This window comes from Phaeodactylum tricornutum, chromosome 1, assembly GCF_000150955.2.
Source record: "Phaeodactylum tricornutum CCAP 1055/1 chromosome 1, whole genome shotgun sequence".
Lineage (NCBI taxonomy): Eukaryota > Bacillariophyta > Bacillariophyceae > Surirellales > Neidiaceae > Phaeodactylum > Phaeodactylum tricornutum.
In genome coordinates this window covers 2,306,601-2,325,455 of record NC_011669.1, presented here as the reverse complement: position 1 = coordinate 2,325,455, position 18,855 = coordinate 2,306,601, and the positions used below count along the sequence as shown (strand labels likewise).

The following is an 18,855-nucleotide window of genomic DNA, read 5'->3' as shown; positions in this document are numbered from 1 at the left end:
GTGCAACACGAAACCGCTTGTACTCAATATGTGCCTCGTTTTGAATGACCGTTGCCTGGTGCACCAAAGCCTGCGTTTGAACTTGAAACTTGCATCCCTGACCGCCGGTATCTTCTTCACTTTATTCTTACTGTAAACATAATTCGGAATAGTCATTTTAAGGTACTGGACGATGCAAGAAATCAGCACACAGGCCATCTTTCTGATTGAAGGGCTCGCTAAATCATCGTCGGCTAGCGATCGCCGTCAAGTCTTATCGCTCGCGACAGTTGCTTTCGATCACTACGACGTACCCGCTCATGATTCAACTGTGAAAGCTGGAGGCGTGCCAGTCCTTGCACTTTGGCTCGAAAAGATATTCCACCTACGCGCTGACCCCTATGATGTTGACGCTACATGTCGAGTTTTGCTATTCCTGCTGAGATGTTCGGAATCCCAAGCGGTCGTAGCACTGAGTCGTTCCGGTACCGACTTGGTTCTGGTACTTTTTCAGATATTACTCGACCCTGTATATCGTGCCTGTATTACAGCCGACGATACCGCCGTACCCAGCGAAAATCCGTTTCTTTTGCTGCTCGAACGGATTGGAAATATTCCATGGCGGTTGGAGGAAACAAAACGATCAGATCAGCTTCTTCGGTCGCTGCAATCATTTATCCGAGACACCGATTTTCCTCACTTCGTCCGCTACCAAGCTATCCGCCTCTTGGCAAATTTGACGGCTTTCAGTGTCGAAAACAAACTTTTCGTCCCGCGTAGACCCAGTTTATTGGATGATATTGTGAAAGCTGCTGTCGCCAATGAGCAATTATCTTTTGACGCCGCCGACAAGCGTGATTGGGACAACATGATGTCGGCGTTTTTCCTTAATTTGGGCTGGTGCGCTTGCAACGTATCAATTATGCTAGCCACCAGAGGGTTTTTGGATCTGATGATTGCAATCCTAAGAAAGGGTCAGGATTCTTCCACTTTAAAAGTCTTGGAATGTTTTGCTATGCTGGCCCGGGAAGCCCCTGCTGTGAGTAGACTAGCCAATGGCCAGATAGATTCTATATTACAAAGTTTTCTTGAGTCTAGCCTCCACCCAAGTCTACGTGAAACTTCTCTACGAGCTCTGTGCGCATGGACGAACAAAAGAACCGCATCATTTCTACTGCTCCGCGGAGGAAAGCTGAGCTATTTGATCCAAATGGCGAAGGGAAGCTTAGGCAACGAAGCAGCGGCACAAACCTTGAAAAAAATCTCAAGATACTTGAACGTTGGTCACTCCAGACACGCAGAATTTGTTGACGGGCTCATAGACTTATCTAGATCGACGAATCCGAGAATCCGGTTCTGCGTTGCCAAGGCATTTGTTGAGCAAACTCGTTCTTGTTCGAACGGGTTTTATCTGTTGCGCATGCCTCGACCCTTGGCTACCTTGATATATCTCGCGAAGGACTCATTCACCCCAGTGAGGACATTGTCAACGGAAGCTTTATTGAATCTATCATCGGACAGAGCAAACGCAAAACGAATTACGTTGAACAACAGCATTCTCCAAATTTTTATTGAAAGAAGTTTTCGTTTTGATGAAGTGGACGAAGACTGTCAAGCTGCTCGGTATGCTGTCCAAGCACTTTTACTGTTGGCGAGTCATCGAACGACCCAGGATAGAGTTGCTAAGCACCTTGGCATTGTTGCAGCACTGGGCCGTTTTGGGGTGTCGAAAGACAGCGATCATGTTCTTAGAAAGGCAGCGCTCCATGGAGTTATTGTCCTTGCACCTCTGATGTAGGAATAGATTGATCAGAAAGCGTACTTTTTCTTTTTTATCGAAGCTTTTCAATTTATCCGCCGCATCGTTTAAGGCATCTTGATCCGTAAATTATGAGCTTCATACGGAAGACGCGTCACGTGCCAGCTGATTTACGGATTCTGGAGCCTCTCCGTCCTCAATAATCTCTCCCTCGTCTTCGCTAGAATCCTCCTCTCGCTGGTGGGGTAGCCGTAGAATAGGTCTCGCTATGCCCTTTGCGCGAAAGTGTAGCTCATTGAAGTATAGACGAGCGCTCGAGACAGGAACTTCGTGGAAAATTATAGCTTTGACTTCACCGTATATTTCAGGAGAGTCCGCTGCCTCGTCCAAGAGTGCGTTTACGAAGTCATCGTACAACATTGTGCTCGTAACAAGAAGCTTCCTTGCATTGTCCGACTTGGAATTCACAAGACGGCTGAGCAAAGCGCGATCTCTTCGGTACAATTCGTTCCATTCGTCCACAAAGTCTTCAAACAATTCGCGAGGGGCATCTCTGTCCTGCTCCTGCACTGGAGCAAAGCTCGGATCAGTTGTCAGTAGCTCTTCCACTGAACGCCAACGGGATGAGGGTAAAAGCTTTCCCTCAGTAGCCAGGTGCTGCAACATCGTACGAAATGCTTCTCGCTGTGCTTTTTCAGCACGCCGTCGAGCATCTCGTATCCTACGTCTTTTGTCGTCTTCACTAGTCTGAAGTTCAAGAACGAAATCAGCAAAGTGCAGTTGCCGATCTGCATCGGACAGTTCCACTGATGCGACAAATCTGGCGTCGTTGTGCTCCAATTCGTCTAACAAAGAAGCGAACGAGTTCCATGTCGATGCAAACGTCAGCTTTCCGATTTCTTGCTTCTCTTTTAAAAACATGATAAAAGATTCCTCTGCTTCTCGTTTCTTGTTGCGTTTTCTCCTTTCGTCTCGCTTGCGGGACTCTTCACAAAAGTCGAGAAACAGACTATCGCGAGTGGCGTCATCCGCTACGGCGTGGAAGCGATCATCCTTTGCCAGTGAATCGCGAAATTCGTGGAATCGAGATTTCCAGGCGGAGAAGCCGGAGACGGTCGGCAAAACCTCGGCTAACAGTTGCTGGAAAGCTTCCTTGGAACGCTGCCGCTCTTGCCGCTCCAGTGTCCGTAGTTCGTTAGCTCGCTTAGTCTGATACTCTGCTAGAGATTGCCTTCGTTCGCCGATCGTCAAAACATCCTGGCAATTCTCCCAGCGCGAATCCGACGATACCACCTTAACAACGTCGCTCCATTTCATAATTGGCGAAATATCTTTCGCAAGAAGCAATCCTTTGAAAGCAGCTACAGCTTCATCCTTGCTAGCAAAATTGGTGTTCTTCTTTTCTGGCTTCTTTTTCTTTTGCGGTGGTTCAGACGAAACTTCTTCAATCGTCGCTGTAGCGGTGGTCCTTCTATCGACCGGCTCGAAGTCGGCGGGCTTTTCCCAACTGGTCGTGATACCATTCGAGTAATATGTCTTGCCCGTACCTGCATCCGTGTACTGTGTCCAAGGACGCGGCTTGGTAGTAGCAGCCTGCGCTTTTTTGAGAGCTTCTGGCTTTTCCCATGCACTCGCTTTTGTTACTGAGTTATAATAGTACTTCATACCGTTCGGGGCCGTGTGTTCGGTCCAAGCCTGGTCTTCGGAAAGCGGAGCAACAATGGCCGGTGACGTTGTTGGCAGGGGGAGCTGATGGCTATTTCTTGGCGTACTATTCAGCGATGGGTGATTCCACGTAGATTGAAGAGGAGCAGCTTGTGGCTGTTGCTGCGTAGACGCCGCAGCTGGAGGGTACGGTGGTGGCGGCTGGGGGCGGTGATAGGGAGAAAGCCCAACTTTTCCGTTGATAAAGTGCGATGAATGCTGGTGGGGCATGGCCGGTGGAGGGGCTCTTCCGATTATAGATACAGGCATCGTTGAATGAGTCTCTCTGTGATGTTGGATAATGGCTGGTGGTGGAGGTGGTGGTGGCAACATTCCGTTGGGTCGCGAATACAGAGGGCCCGGACTAAGGCCCACTGAATGGTTCGTAGGGTACGGAGGGTGCGGCAAGGGCCGTTCCCTGACAGCGGGATCCGTTCTCGACGGCGGCGGAGGTATTCTATTCCCCATACCATTGGGTGGACCCGGTGGCCAGTGTTGGAACGAACCCGGCTGTGGATACGTTCCTTCCTTCCGCCCTCCTCTCCCCAAAGTCGGCCCCGGTCCAGCCCGGATTCCCTGTGGTGGTTGTGGAGGCGGCGGCGGGGGTCCGCGGCCTGGTAAGGGTCTTCGGTGCATCGTGTACGTAGCCCCCCCTCGCGCATCCCCACGCCCCGGTATACGCCCACTCATCATGGGAGGCCCGCTGGCACTTCCGTAAGGACCTCGCCCCGGGTGAGGACCGTTCCTCATAGGTCCACTGCTGCCCAGCACGAACGGAGGACGATCCGGTGGTGGCGCTCCTCGACCCATGAAGGGTCTTTCCCGTGATCCACGTCCAAAGTGCGTGGGACCTCTACCGCCCATCTGTGGCGCACCGTGAGGAAATCGCGAGAAATTACTCGGAGGTCGACTCATGGGATGAGCAAACCGCAATCTTCACACTCGATACGACACGCACACACACACACACGAGCGCTCGACGACTACCCGGCGCAATCTCTCTCTCTACAATCAACCAGAGTCGCTCCGCACGACAGGATTACTATTTGTCGATACAACAAAGAAAGTGTCGGAGCAGCGATCCGTCGTCTGATAAAGACATAGACGAGAGAATGGAGAGCGCAGCTCCAAAAATTGAAATGGGTCGAAATATGGGACACCGAGAAAATGGGTTGTGATTCCGACGTCGTCTGCTCATGGTGCGCCAACGACTTATCGTTGATAGTGACGAGTAGGTAGTAGCCTAACCATTACTACCAGAACTATGTGACACATTGTCACCCACCCTAGTCTCTAGTGGAAACCCTGACCGTACATCCTTTCTCTTTCTACCAGTCGGTTAGTTATACTATCGTCACTTCCGTTCCATTTTCAACTTGTATTTCCGGTCGGCTGGCCTTGTGTGAGAAACGAAAAACGTGGACATTATCAGAATGCGTGCACGTTTCACTGTATGGAAGAAAGTAGGCGGGGGGCTTGCAGGCTTTGAGAGTATCCATTTGCCCATTTGGTCTACTTCGGCTTACTGACCGCCGCAGTAGTATGTTTGTTGACTCAGAATGATTGACGCAATCAGTCCGTAGAGAGCAATATTACCGGCAAAGACTTGGACCAAAACCATGGCCACGAACAGCTTCTCACTGCCCCCGCCCTTCTTCTTTTCGCCACCTCTTGCACGCCCACCCCCTCGACCTCGTCCCGCCGAACGCTTGGAGGCTACGCTGTAGGCCCCACACGCCATTATGGCGGCGTCTCCGGCAATACCAATGCATAAGCCCGAGCCGAGACCGCTCAAACCGCAACACAGACCCGCGGCCAAGTGGGCGCATCCAGTATACAGAGAATACTGATTGTATCCACCGTCCACTGGAGCAGAAATGGAGCCCAATATAACAATACTCGTAATCAGTCCGTAAATTCCGTTGACACCCGCCATGACTATCGGTATCAAATTTCTCCAAACCAGCTCGGGACTTTTGATGCCACTCTGCATAATACCTGTTCCGGCGCGGGCTGTTCCGGCAGCGGCGCCAACATCTACAAGCAACAGGACAGACGAAAGACGTCAGCTACTGGTTTCAAAAAAATCAGGTTTCAATGTCGTCGATGTTCTGTAATCGTTCAAGGGCTTGGTCTCAAGAGGCTCCATGATTCCTGTTGCTACCAAACACGCAAGAAAGCTGCGACTTACTGGCAAAGACAATGGAAGCGGCAACGCCCATGTAGCCCAAAAAGGGTGCTATCGTTGGGCAACTGTCGTATTGCATTTTACGTCATGTACTGTTATATTGAAAACCGGAGCAAGTAACTGTTAGTGCAGTTGTGGAGCGCCAACGCAAGTATTTACAAGATGAAGACTTGTGTGATCGCTCAATTCTAATTTCTCAGCGATCACTCTTCTGGAAGAGCTGTTAGGGATTCAGGGGAGTCCTTTGTCCAATCTTTGTCCGGCAGATAGTTCCCTATGGCTCATACGGTTCATGGACTTGCAGCCGTTTCGTCGCCTCTGACAGTGTTTCCAAAGTTTCCCCCACCGCCATGGTGTACTCCGCCTTCCCGTACGCACCTTTCGAAACGAGTTCTGGGCCTGCGCGCGTATCGCGAATTAGAAAATGACACTCTGGGGCGTCCCAGGAATCGCGAAAACCCAGGCCTTGCTACGCCAAAATTATATAACTACTCGTATACAAGTCTATATACCATTTAGAGATCTAGGTCGCCGAGGACAAGATTCGAGGACGACACTACTTAGACAGAGGAAGTCATTTTATAAACATGTCTGTCCATCAACACTTCGAAATGCCGTGATTTACATCGCAGTTATTACCGTTTCGGATCGAATACCGCGCATGTCGAAACGGTTTCACAGTCACACCACGGCTGAATCTGATGCGGTTGGCGCGCGTTTGAGTACCGCTTGTGTTAGCGGAGTTGAAGACAGCAGATGCTCCGCCACGATACCATTTCCCGACTGCTCGAAACACAGCAGGGGGCAAGTGCGAGATGACCTCGTAAGGGTGATCCCACCAGGAATACATTACAAACGTGCGGAACACTGTTTCGCGTGGTACGTTGGATGGATACCTCGTCAAAGAAAATGCATACATGACTGCGATTTGGAGTCCGAAATGGCATTAAAACGCGAGTTGCTTCCGTTGCCTTCGTGAGAAAGCTTGTTCGTGTACTTCAACATTACTTGGACATCTGGGACATGGGTCTTATCTATTGTCTGAGACACACAAACACGAATCACTTTGTTGCGGCAAGCAACTTGAAGCTGAAGCTCGGTGGTGCGAGGATACCCACCTCAACCAAAACAACGCGAGGAGAAACACCAGTGAAAATCGATCTGTCCCAGGAGAAACCAGACACCATCTGCCGTTGCTTGCATCTGTAGTCAACCTTAAAAAGCCGATCGTTTGTCAATTCACAAAGTTGCTCAACCAGTCCTTTGCTTTATGGTTTATAGGCTTTTGGTGGAGGTGATTAGACCTTGATCGGTTGCTCGAAGTTCGTCCTTGGTTTTTACTTCTCTCGTTGGCGTTACTTTTCGGGGAAAAAGTGGGCGGACGTATCTCCCATGGTAATGCTGAGTGATCGAGTCAATGCCAACGGCGAAGAAGATAAGGAGGACGAGACAAATTTAGCTACACAGGATATGTCGGAACAAAGCAAACCGATAACGACGCCGGGATCAGTGGAGGGGCGGAGGTTGTCCCACGACCAAAGCGACGAGCCACCAACACTGGAGGTGGGACAAGGTAGTGTAGATGAAGCCATTGCGGCTCATAATCCCACACAACCACTGCAACCCGAGGTGCTAATCAAAGGTGCCTCTCCGGCTTCGTTAGATTCACATCCTTCGAACGTGGGAGAGGGAAAGACTTCGCAGTCTTTGTTTGCATGTCCCGCCGAAGGCAACCCTTCAAACGTGGTGGTTTCCATGCCTGGTACATTCGCCAAGGTAAATAGCGGTGAGGATTTGGATCAAGGTACACGACCAGGTGGAAGACTATTGAGCTATGAATCCTTGGAAGCTTTCTCCAAATCCTCTCGGCCAACTTCGGTCCAAGGAAGTCTACCTGGATCCTCCCAGGCATATTCCGCGTCTTCCAACGGAAGTAGTTCGGACCACACGGAGGAACCGAGTTCCCTTCCTAATATTATTACGACGTCGGCTCCGGGAACAGGGGCGCAGCCACTTACATCGACATCCCCTACCTCTTCCAATACCTCCGTGAGGAAGACTTCGGGTCTCCGGAGGGGCAAGTGGACGGTAGAAGAGGAGGCCTACGTTGCCCGTGTCATTCAAGACTTCAACTCGGGTTTTCTCGATGCTCCAGCTGGTACCACACTTCGTACGTTTCTTTCAGAGAAACTCCAATGCGACCCCATGCGTATCACAAAAAAATTTACGGGAGATGCCTGCATTGGGAAGCGAGTCTTTCATCCAGCGGTCCGTAGTCCTAGCAACGGGACCGCGATAGACAAAGCACAGGTGCGTTTTTGTTTTTCTGGCGCAAAGTTAGTTGAATCACGGACTTTGGTATTTCTCACTTTCATGTTGGCGGCCATTGTTGTGACAGGCGGAGCTGCATGGATTGGAACGTCGATGGCAGAGGCGGTTGGAGTTACAGCAAAGAGAATCGGCGAAGAAAGCAGCGGCGTCTGCGGCCGCTGCAGCGGCAGCAACGGGTCGAAACTTCTCGGTACAGACTGCATCGGTTGATGGCACAGCGTCCGTTGGCGAAAATCGAGCGAAAACAAAGACAGATGGTCCGAACATGGTGACACAAACAGCTTCATGGCTCGATCGAGCCAAATCTGTCTTACAAGATCCGTCCCCTGCTAGTTCAATGAGTCAACAGAGCCATTCGGAAGACTTTGCCAAGAGTGAGATCATGAGTCAAATGCAAGAAGTCCAAAGACTCTTACATGAAGGCCCTACCATTCAGAAATCCAGCGCCGATCTCCCTGATATGATGGATAAGGCTCGATCAAAGAGTGGCTCGTCCAGTCCGCCGGTCGAACCCGCCGACAAGCGACTCCGAACTGGCGCCGAAGACGCAGAAGCTCTTGTTGGGTTTCTACGCAGCGTTCGAGCCTCGGCTGCCAGCGGTCAAGAGTTTTGATCCTTCGCTAACGCGCTGTCAATTTCGGGCTCCCTGGGAATCCCCAACCTGTCTATGTAGCATGCAAAGCCTTCCGAGTTGCGACCTTTGTGAATTCCCACATTGCCACTTGCAACGATTCGGCATGCTTGAAGCGTAAACGTTCTGGAAGAAGATCTACGATGCTATCCATACGGTCGTCATGCAGCGGCACACCAGCAAAATTGTAACGATACTATTCACGGTGCCAGGACGATCGACCAACGGCCTTATTTCTGTCAAAACGGGGTCAAACTGTTTATAAAATAGGCGACTTTGACAGCCTACCGTGTATCGAGTAGACGTACATAGTATTATTCCGTTTGGTCTCACAGTCAGTAAGGAGGTACTTGTACACCTGATCTCCGGGAGGGTGCGATCAGTACGTCGTCCATGATGCATTGTCCGGTCGCCCAAACGCCCGTTTCTCGGAAGGTCGGAGCACACTTGTTGAGTGCTTCCCGATAAACGGGCGACAAAACCCATAAGAATAAGCCGAGTTTGATGGTACGATCGACCCATCCAAAGAAACCGAGTCCATCGTTGCTACCACCACTTCTGTTCGATCGTTTCCGCGGTGCTCGTCGTTGCATGGTCAAACAACCCAACTGACTATCGGCAGACGCACTCCTTGCGTGTATTTCAACACCGTCGTCTTCTTCCCCTTGTAGGGGTACCGGGTAGGGGCGTGCGGCAATGCAGGTGACGGGCAAGCCGTGCAGTTCCACAAATTTTTTGCACTGTTTCCAGTCCGGAACATTCCACAGAATGATTGATCCGTCGACACTACCCAAGGCCAAGAGCGACGCGTCTTGCGACATGGACATGGCCGAAATGGGGACGGCGCTACAGACGGTCCGGTCGGCCACGGCAAAGTCCGGCGCATCGTCGGGGGTGGACGATTCCGTCTGGTACCACTGAGTCAGGTAGGCGTTCCCTCGTCGCGCCGAAGCCACGGTCACGAGGACACGACCGTCCAAATCTCCAAAGGCGCAACCGCGGACCAAGACTTGCGGGGTTTTGGTAGTGTTTGGTGACGGTGACGAATCGGGCAGAGACTGTACCGAGCAAGTGAGAACGGCCACACAGTGTCCGTCCTGCCAAATCCTTGCCGTACCGTCTTTGGCGGACGAGACAATGCGGTTTCCCCGGGTAGCAAAATCGAGGGCACAGACAGTCTTGTCGTGTCCCTGGAGTTCGTGTAGTGTTGTGCAGTCTTCCCCAAACAAGTCGTCCGACACGGCGTAGACCTTGATGGTTCCACTGTCACAGCCCACGGCCAGAGTTTCCGCCATTGCGTGTACGGCAATCGCGTTGACCGGTTCCCCCACGTCAATGGTTCCGGACAAGGTGCCTTGGGGCAAGCGAAAGCGCTGTACTTGACTCCCCAACCCTACGACCAAGAAGAGTCCACCGGTGACGGGATTCTGGTACACGTGCAGGGCGACGCCGACTTGATCGCCGGTGGATATTTGTGTCGGCGGAGCGTCACCGTCCTGTATGACAATGGCGTTGTGGACGCCGGTGCGGGCCGATCCGCCACCTCCACAGTACGCGACGATGCTGGTGCCGTCGCCCGGATTGGCGAACCAGGACATGCCAAAGACCGGAAAGGGAATCGGCTCGACCCGACTCGGGGCTCGTGGAAGCGGCATGGCAGAGAAGCAGGGGACAGTAGGGGAAACGCTAACTGTAGGTGTAACCGTAACGCTGGACTCGAGAATGAAGACGACTCCGTAGAAGAGTCGCAATGCCCAGGCAGACGGGTATTCCTGGTACCAACAATAACGGCAGTATAGGGAACCGATTGGAACAGTAGGTCTTTTCGCGGGGACTGGTGTTGGTAGATGTAGGGTTCGAGCAACTCGCCAGTGGAAAACCACAGGCCCTCCCCCAACGTCGTGTGGCCAAACCTTGATTGATTTGACGATAGGGTTGCACTACCGTAGAGTCTCTCATAATTTTTAACGTTTAGGACACGACTGGAATCGCAAGGGGGCGGGGGCGGCGCACACAAGGCGTCGGTCGGTCGGTCGGTCGATCAGTTGAGAAAACGAAGTACCGGTAGGCACCGATAGCCCAGCCCTCGTTTGTCTCTAAAAACAGGGGGTCCACCACTCGGAAAGCAGAGTATGGTAGTAAGTAACCAGCATCCCATCACGCGATCACAGTCACTGTCAATACATCCATCACACGATCGATTCATCCTACAATCCATCCATGCAGTATTGGCCGTCATGGTACGAATCCGCCGTACTCCAGTCGTACCGTCGGGAGAGGACAGTGCTACGGCGAACACCAATAGCAGCAACACCACTACCAGTACTGGTAGAACTCACAGCAATCCCTTGGAATACCTGGACGAGCACGAGCAGGACGCGTTGATCGGTCGCATGGAAGCCGACGTGGATCGCCAACGCACGTTCGTGTTGCAGTGTTTCCGGGGAGTCGGAGCGACGGCTGCCGTCACGTCGTTGGTGTGGTGTTTATGGACGGAATACCGGCTAGGATCTCACGAATTGACGTTGGCATCGGCCCGGACCATTCGTTGTACGCGTTGGGGACACACCGCACTGGCGTTGGTACAGAACGGGTGGGTGTCCGTCCAGTGGTCGGCATCGGGGTACACTCCGTGGCGCGTCGTTCTTTTAATACTGTTCGTGTGGAGCACGGCGGGATCGTTGTGGGTACGCCGGAGCGTACGTGACGACGGAATGGCGTCCGACGTTTGGTTCCACCAGTGTCTGGGGGGAGGCACACTGGTGGTGGCCGCGGTGGCCGTCTTTCTCCACGCCGACGATCAGCGGACCCGCAGGGACGTGCAAGCGTTGCGGGCGGCACGGTATCGTTACAAGAGTCTGTAATTCACTGACAGAGACGTATTGATCGACAGGTTAGTGTTGTTCTATTGGTGCGGGTAGTACAAATGACCTAGCTAACTGTAAGCTACTTTCTGTAAGTCTGGGGTGTCGTCCCAAGCACCCAGTGGCGGTCGGAATGGAATCGCATCGATGGTATGATTGATACTTCACTATAGTGCACTGTCATTATTGTGATGTGTCATTCCAGAACATGAGAAACTATATGTAATATAGAGAGAGACTGTGGCAACATTCCTAATTCCCCTTTTTCCAGTCGAGTGTCTGTCCTTCCAGCGGCAACCAACTTTCTTCGTCCACTCCGGTGCGCTTTCGTGGGAATAGTAGAAATTCTACAGCCAACGCGATTCCAACCCGGGATCTACGGTGCCCGCTCGCCAAAGCCAACGGACGTCGGCTTCGTAGAAGCGGTAGAACTTCTACACACAAAAGAACGTCTGTTGGTCGTGGTTCCTACGTTCCCATCTCTCTTTCTACCGTACAAGCTGCTACGTGCCCCGCCCGTAGACGGACTACGAACTACGGACGGTAAACGCTTCGCGCTGTCTCTCTCCGTCGAATTACCGTATCATACCGTATTTCTGTTTGTTGCGACCACAACAGACCGTTTGGTGGTGCCAGCCAACCTCGACAGACCTTCCTACTTTTTCCGAATCGCTGTCCCCCCTATATCCCCCTCCCCCTCCCACGGTCTTGCATGCCCATTTGATTAGTGTAATATTGATCGAACGCAACAACAGACCGACGCTCCGTAATTGGTAAGTGGGAATGATAGGATCGTAGGTACCGTTTGACCGACCGTCCCGAACGAGGGGGTTTTGGTTGTTGTGGTACAGAGAGACACTAGTAGTGTCGTTCGGGTACCGACAACATGGTTGCAGAGTTGTTGTTGCTGCAGATGATGTTGTTGTTGTAGTCGTTGTGGTTGTAGTTGACAATGTGGTGACTCTTGCAGTGCGACGCTGCGGAGGACCAAGCTGCTGTCGTTGCTCGTATACCAACCGTTGTTGATATGGTTGTTGATGCAGCGCCGCAGTCTCACCGTCCGTGCCGTACCAATCTTCACAGTGTGATTAGACCAACATCAACCGATTGATTGATTGATTGATTGACCGAGCCCGCCGCAACACAACCAAACATTGACTACTATTGACAATACTACCACAATGATCAAGGCAGAAGACACGACGCCTCCTCCCGTCCAGGACGACGACGACGACGTCGAAGGCGGTGTGGGAGTCGTCACGGACGCCGACGACGTCGCCGCAGCCGCGGCAGCCGCCGCTGCGGCCGACACGGATCCCACTTCGGCATTGATTGCCAAAGCCGCCGCGGCAGCGGTGGAAGCTGCCGCCGTTGACGTGGACGTCACGGCAGCCGCCAACGCCGCCGCTCTCGCCGTGCACGAAGCCGCCGACCGGGCCAGCCAAGATGCCGCCCAAGCCGCCGCCAAGAAAAACGAACAACGACGCAAACGGTACCGCGAGAAGAACGTCGACGACGAAACCAAGAATCATCCGGGCAACACGGATCTCCACAATCACGCGGCCAACGTCTCCCCCCACGAGCATTCGACCGACGAACCCGCACACAAAAAAGGCGCACACACGCACGAAGATCAACTCGCCTCGCGACGTCTCAAGGATCGGCAGCGGTACGCCAATATGACGCCGGAGCAACGACAAGTATACAACTCCAAGCGACGCGAACAGTACCACCGACAGTCCGAAATATCACGCCAGAAGCGACGCGAACGGGAGCGCAACCGCTACCATTCCCTCACCAACGACTCGGCCAAGGACCGCAACGAGCGACGCGCCAAACTAGAACGCGAGCGGTACCAGCGACTCGCTCCCGACGAACTCGAAGCCAAAAATCGCAAACGACGCGAACGAGCCGCACAAGCACGGCAAAAGAAGGAAGCCGAAAAGGTTGGTGACGACGCCACGGAAGGAGAGGCGTCCGTGAGTTGCGCGGCGGCCCAATAGAACAACTGCACCGCAGTTCGGACTACTGGCTTTGTTTTTCTTTTTCTTGCGGTACCCGGTACAACCGTGTGTATGGTACTCTCCTTTTCTCACACACCAACTATCCCTTTTTTGTTGCGAAAACCGTTTGGTTCGCTATTGTAGGCAGCCGCCTTGGCCAAAAACGAAGAAGCCGACGCCGTGGCGGCCGCGGAAGAAGTCGCCAAGGAAGTCGTCGAAGCCGCCGCCGCCACGGAAGTTATCGTCAAGGAAAGCGTCTAATTGGACACGTACACACACACGATGCCACGGCTCGATACTACCACTACTACTACTTCTACTACTAGTAGTAGTAGTTGTAGGAAAGGGAGGCTAGTGTCCAATCACGGGACACTCACGTCACGTTGGACTCCTGGACGAGCATGTTCGGTCGGGAACAACGATACACCCATCCACCCCATACACAACACACATGTCCTTGCACCCACTCTATTCTATCTCACACACCTTCGTTTTACCCAAGTCATTCTCGTAACTAAAAACATTGTGAATTTTATGCAACTTTTTTACACCACAACTGCTATCCGTCCTTGTTGCGTCGCTACCGACAATATACTCTGGGATCCAGCATCACACTCACGATGTCGCGTGAGAACCTTGTTTCGAACCCGACAACTCCCGTTTCAGTGACGAACTGCTCTTGGACGAGACCAAATCGGTCCATATCGGCGAATCACTGCCACTAAACGTCACTTGACTGAATTCGCTTTCCGACGCGACCGGGATCATACCCTTGCCTTCCTCGTCGGCACCAAACAACGGATGGTGCGTTTCGCTCCAACCGCCCCCACGCACCGGCGTAAATTTGACCACCGTGTGCATCGGGACTTCAATGCCGGTGCACAATTCTACCGGCGTATTGCGAAAGTACGACATGAGACACTGCAGGATACTCACGTGACTCACCACTAACGTTGGGGTCACCTGCTGCTCCACGTCAATCACGACACTCGTCAAACGCTTCACCAAGTCGGCGTAACTCTCACCACCGGGGAATCTAGCAATACATCCGCAACAGAAAGGAATCGGAAATATATAAAATATGACAAAATGGGTTGGCAAGGGCGTGTCAGTCACAACGTACGTCGAGTGAGGCAGTGGGTAAAGGTGTGCGTGCGAGTGTACGTTGGTGCACATGGGTCCAACACGTACCGTGTTTGGTAAGGATTCCGTTCCAACCGTTCGTACCAGGACGGATTCTTTTTACGAATCTCGTCCAGTTCCATACCGGCAAAGTCTCCCTTGTCCAAAGGATTCAGGTTGGACATTTGTTGAATCGCGAATTCGTAATCCGTCCAGTTTACCGTGTCGGCTGCCCGGGGCATGGTGGACGTAATAATCTTCATCGGGAAGGGGTCCCGGGGGCCTTCGTTTTCGTGATTGGCCTGCGCTTGGTATCCGTGCGAGCCGGGGTCTAATCCCGAAATGGACGTGCCGGTGTACGCCATGTCGTGTACACTGGCGCGTTTGAACAGAAACGAGTGCACTTCATCGTAGCAAAACTCCAAGAGTTCTTCGCGAAATTTTTGTCCGTTGGGTCCGAGACTGTCACCGCGGAGAGATTTGCGTTTGGTGCGACTAGACATGTCCAAAAACCGTGGATCGGAGGGATCCACCTTGTTGCGCGCGACGTAGTCCTCCCCGTCCGTGAGAATTCCCGAAATGGTCTGCCCTGGTCGACACAAAAATACCGGACGTGTACCAATGTGCCACGACATGAGAGCCGGTACGAGCTCCTTGGCCATGCGTCCGTAAATGTGGTTGACCATGAGTTTGGTTGACAGATTAAAGACTTTCATGTAGGAGAGGCTATCGTCCGTTATTGTTTCGTACTGTTCTTCGTACTTGGTTACCCGCTTGCGCAAATCGCTCAGGGCCTCTTGCTGCGTCATGCCGTCAAAGTCTGGACTGTTGCTGATCTTATACCGGTAATTTTCTTCGAGCAGTTCCTGATCGTCGCAAATGGATTCCACAAAGACGACACCGGTAGGTTTTCCCGGCCGTTTATCCGGAGAGGTGCACTCCTGCAACAACCATTTTCTCCGCTTGTCCGTCGAGTTGGTGGCGTCGAAAATGGCAATGCGCTCGTGATTGCTGAAACTGAGTTTCACGCCGTGCGACAAGATTCCCGGTGTCTGTGACGTCGAACTGTGTCGCGAAATATCCGGCGCCGACAAGTCCGTGTCTTCGTCAGTGTCGGTCGCGTTCTCGTCCAACCAGCGCAACATGTCCCGCAAAGCGAGGTCGGCAACTTTTTCGCGCAACTCCGCCGCTCGCTCGTTTTGGGCGTCGAAGAAGTCGGCGTCGCAGGCCCCGGTTTGGGCCCGGGCGTCGGCCGAGGCGGCCGCCACGTGCTTGTAAGCCTCGCGGCGGTACCGACCCACGTTGAAGATTTTGCACTGAACGCCACTCCAATTCAAATAGTGCAGCAGCTTGCGCGCGACAAAGGACTTGCCCCGGGCAGGCAAACCCACCAAGGCAATCACCAGACGGGTGGAATTTTTGGTAAGTTTGCGACGCTTTGGTTTGTGTAAGCAAGTGTAAGAATAGGTGTCAGAGTATAGTCATATAAATTTGGGTAGGCCACAAGGCACGCGCGTAGTGGGACCCTCGTTTCACACCGGAGGATGGTCACATAAACTCCTACACAATCACACACAAAGGCGTGGTACGTACGGCTTCGAGTCGCTGTACCGTGACGGGTGTTTCGGTCGCGAGTTCGCTGGATCCGGCGGCGTAGTAATCTTTGCGTACGGTGGGTGACGTTGGCGGGAGGCCGGACAGTGGTGGTGGTGGTGGAGACTCTTCGGCATGATATTGAAAATGATCACGACCATTGACGGAGGGAGGGCTATGGATGCTCGACATGAGTCCGGAATCGAATCTAATTGGCCACTGTTTGTTCTGCTTCCGGTACGGGAAGTTCACGGCGACTATTGACAGTGAATTGGATCAACGTGTACCGGTAAAGAGAATGAGAAAAAAGAGATGGATGTGTGTGTGTGTGTGTGCGAATGCAGCGAATGACGACGGATCACTAGAGTGAGTGAGTGTACCGACTGGTTGTCCTCGAAACAGCCACTGGAAACAGCAAGTTTAGAGAGGGGGGGGGGGATGACGTGAAGCGGTGAGGATTTGTGCGTGATGTTTTATGTTTTTACAGTTAGTTCGGCAGCTGCCGTGTCATGTTTGCGCTGTATGCGTATGTATGTATATTATAGAAGAGTGCTGACAGTGACAAAAATCTTGGGGTTTGGAATTTGTGAACACGTTACACTTTGTCACAGTCCATCAACACTCGAAGTCCTCCGCACGTGTCTTTTACACATCGGACCTACGAATGATCGAAGACGAGTGCCAGTCCGTGGCCGCGAGTCCCCCTCCCTCTTTGGGCATGCCGGAGGGAGGGCTTCCGACGGAATTCCGGAAGCCAAACGAATCTTGTACCTGCGAGATTTCAGGTTTCAGACCCGGTCCGACAAATCTGTACCAATGGCCTGTATCTGCGAGTCCCAAGTATCAATCGTTTACAGAGACATCTTCTGGAAGCTAGCTGTACTATTTTGAGGGGCAGCAAGAAAAAGGAACCCGTAACAAAATTGACTGTTAAAATTATGAAGGCCGAACACGTTGGCGGGTGATTCCGAACCAACCCGGACACTGGGTTTCGCTGACGTAGCATACCGTACCGTATCGGCTGGCAAGGTGAGCGAAGATCAACGGCGTATCGTAGTGTACCGAAAGGTATTCTGAAGCACAGGCAACCTTTTGGGTGATCCGCAACCGAATTTGGCCCCATTCCTCCTCGTCGCGTTCTGGAACCGAAGGCAATCCCCATTCTCGTATTCGTCGTTGCGACGACGACGACTATTGCGAACCATACCATCGACTCCTGCTACGTACAAGACACCACCTGGGAGGAGGGTGTCCTTTTCCGGTTTCGTAGCATGTCTTCCAAGAATCTTCTGACGACGGTGGGGGAATTGATCGACGCGATCGTAGAACTCTACCTGAAAACCGTCATCGCACCCTTTCTCCACTTTCACGAGATTTTCTACAGTAGTCTCAATCGAGCATTGCGTCAGCTGCTGGACGATCACAAACACCACATTCCGGATTGGTTCACGGCAAACTTGATCACTTACGTGCGTACCGTTGTCGTGGTGCCCACTCTCGTCCTCCTCAGTTGGAACCACGCCGTGCTCCCCGCCCTTCTCGTGCTCGCCGTCGACTTTGGTGACTTTCTAGACGGCGTTGTGGCGCGCTACTGGGTAGACGTCAAAAAGGAACGAGCCGAAACAGCCGCCGCATCCGACAAGGACAAAAAGAACGATCCGGCTCTACGTACACCCTCTCCCACCAATTCCGATGACGAAAGCTTTGGTACGTACCGGCCATGGATCGTCCACGATCGCTCGGACCCTCGTTACTCTTTAGCCCACGACGCTGCTGCTCACGTACACTCTGTAAAACATTCCGTTCTCTCTCTCTCTTCATTCCAGAAGTCGTCACGACGGGATCGCCCCACGCGGTACCATCCTGGGTACGCTTGCACCGCAACCGTACCTACGGAGGCTTTGTGGATGCCGTCTGTGACAAGGCTTTTGTCGTTCCTTGCTGGATTTCGCTCCTCCACGTGATACCCCACACGTCCTACCTTCAACTCGTGCAATACCTTACCTTGATTGCTCTCGTACTGGCCGAAACCGCCAGTGGCTGCGTTCGCTTCAAAGCATACTTTACCGCCACCGGCGTTCCCGCGCCCAAGGTGGAAGGCTTCGACTTTTCCACCAGCGCCGTCAAGGCCGATCACATCGGGAAGGCCAAACAAACCTTCGAAATGGTCGGCACGGCCCTCTTTCTTCTACCTTTGACGCGCTACGTGGGACTCGTATTGCTCCTCCTCGCGTTGCCCCTCGCCTACGAATCCGTCCGTCGCAAGGTCAAGACCAGAGCCATTTATGTACAGTACGACTCGTCGGCACTGGACCACAAAACCATCAAATTCTGGATGCAGGCCAAAGCCATGGGGTCCAGTTTGACGGTTGGCGTACCAGGGGAAGCCAAACAAACGGACCAGGTTTTGAACGCTTGCGCCGTGGCCGCCGTCGATCAAGTCTTGGTCGAAGCCCCGTCGACAGTAGATTGGCACTTTTTGCGCGCCAACGCAATCGACTTTTGTGTCGTTGGACCGGCACAGACCAAGTACGTTACCGACAAGGTCCTGGAAAGCCTATGTGCCCTACAAATTGGTGAAGACGGGGTGGCACGGCCAATCAAGGTCAAAACCGAACACAAGGATTAATCGTAACAGTATAGCACAACAATTAAAACAACAAAAGTGCGACGCCGTAACG

At 52.7% G+C, this 18,855-nt stretch overlaps 8 protein-coding genes across 8 annotated transcripts; 4 read left to right on the top strand and 4 right to left on the bottom strand.

Moving 5' to 3' along the window:
* Positions 1-28: 28 nt before the first annotated feature.
* PHATRDRAFT_43212 (predicted protein) lies at positions 29-1,693 on the top strand (the record flags this gene model as incomplete). The annotated part of the gene is made up of 3 exons (XM_002177460.1): positions 29-132; positions 163-1,018; positions 1,047-1,693. The coding sequence occupies 3 exons, from the start codon at positions 29-31 to the stop codon at positions 1,173-1,175; spliced, it is 1,089 nt and encodes a 362-aa protein (XP_002177496.1). The 3' UTR covers positions 1,176-1,693.
* Positions 1,694-1,876: 183 nt separating this feature from the next.
* On the bottom strand, positions 1,877-4,505 carry PHATRDRAFT_43211 (predicted protein; the record flags this gene model as incomplete). Its single annotated transcript, XM_002176922.1, has 1 exon — positions 1,877-4,505. The coding sequence occupies exon 1, from the start codon at positions 4,355-4,357 to the stop codon at positions 1,877-1,879; it is 2,481 nt and encodes an 826-aa protein (XP_002176958.1). The 5' UTR covers positions 4,358-4,505.
* A 459-nt stretch (positions 4,506-4,964) lies between these two features.
* Positions 4,965-6,019, bottom strand: PHATRDRAFT_17928 (predicted protein; the record flags this gene model as incomplete). The annotated part of the gene is made up of 4 exons (XM_002176921.1): positions 6,009-6,019; positions 5,634-5,722; positions 5,163-5,479; positions 4,965-5,078 (listed from the first exon to the last, which is right to left on the bottom strand). Exons 2-4 carry the CDS (start codon positions 5,707-5,709, stop codon positions 4,965-4,967), a joined length of 507 nt encoding a protein of 168 aa, XP_002176957.1. The 5' UTR covers positions 5,710-5,722; positions 6,009-6,019.
* Positions 6,020-6,416: 397 nt separating this feature from the next.
* Positions 6,417-8,878, top strand: PHATRDRAFT_43209 (predicted protein). The gene is made up of 3 exons (XM_002177459.1): positions 6,417-6,509; positions 6,912-7,940; positions 8,029-8,878. Exons 2-3 carry the CDS (start codon positions 7,023-7,025, stop codon positions 8,572-8,574), a joined length of 1,464 nt encoding a protein of 487 aa, XP_002177495.1. The 5' UTR covers positions 6,417-6,509; positions 6,912-7,022; the 3' UTR covers positions 8,575-8,878.
* A 49-nt stretch (positions 8,879-8,927) lies between these two features.
* On the bottom strand, positions 8,928-10,364 carry PHATRDRAFT_43208 (predicted protein; the record flags this gene model as incomplete). The annotated part of the gene is made up of 1 exon (XM_002176920.1): positions 8,928-10,364. Exon 1 carries the CDS (start codon positions 10,245-10,247, stop codon positions 8,928-8,930), a length of 1,320 nt encoding a protein of 439 aa, XP_002176956.1. The 5' UTR covers positions 10,248-10,364.
* A 465-nt stretch (positions 10,365-10,829) lies between these two features.
* PHATRDRAFT_43207 (predicted protein) lies at positions 10,830-13,720 on the top strand (the record flags this gene model as incomplete). Its single annotated transcript, XM_002177458.1, has 7 exons — positions 10,830-11,448; positions 11,553-11,606; positions 11,688-12,161; positions 12,212-12,229; positions 12,388-12,425; positions 12,647-13,435; positions 13,604-13,720. The coding sequence occupies 7 exons, from the start codon at positions 10,830-10,832 to the stop codon at positions 13,718-13,720; spliced, it is 2,109 nt and encodes a 702-aa protein (XP_002177494.1).
* A 573-nt stretch (positions 13,721-14,293) lies between these two features.
* Positions 14,294-15,984, bottom strand: PHATRDRAFT_8706 (predicted protein; the record flags this gene model as incomplete). Its single annotated transcript, XM_002176919.1, has 4 exons — positions 14,294-14,495; positions 14,645-14,883; positions 15,115-15,598; positions 15,716-15,984. Coding segments are annotated over 4 exons (1,194 nt in total), but the record flags the coding sequence as incomplete, so codon positions are not given.
* A 1,359-nt stretch (positions 15,985-17,343) lies between these two features.
* Positions 17,344-18,832, top strand: PHATRDRAFT_43205 (predicted protein). Its single transcript, XM_002177457.1, has 2 exons — positions 17,344-17,881; positions 18,001-18,832. Exons 1-2 carry the CDS (start codon positions 17,446-17,448, stop codon positions 18,801-18,803), a joined length of 1,239 nt encoding a protein of 412 aa, XP_002177493.1. The 5' UTR covers positions 17,344-17,445; the 3' UTR covers positions 18,804-18,832.
* Positions 18,833-18,855: the final 23 nt, after the last annotated feature.

Bases quoted from the DNA above. Each gene is read 5' to 3' on its own strand.
- PHATRDRAFT_43209 (XM_002177459.1), top strand. From the start codon at position 7,023: ATGGTAATGCTGAGTGATCGAGTCAATGCCAACGGCGAAGAAGATAAG. The intron at 7,941-8,028 runs GTGCGTTTTTGT...TTGTTGTGACAG, and splicing joins CCGCGATAGACAAAGCACAG to GCGGAGCTGCATGGATTGGA.
- PHATRDRAFT_43205 (XM_002177457.1), top strand. From the start codon at position 17,446: ATGTCTTCCAAGAATCTTCTGACGACGGTGGGGGAATTGATCGACGCG. The intron at 17,882-18,000 runs GTACGTACCGGC...TCTTCATTCCAG, and splicing joins TTCCGATGACGAAAGCTTTG to AAGTCGTCACGACGGGATCG.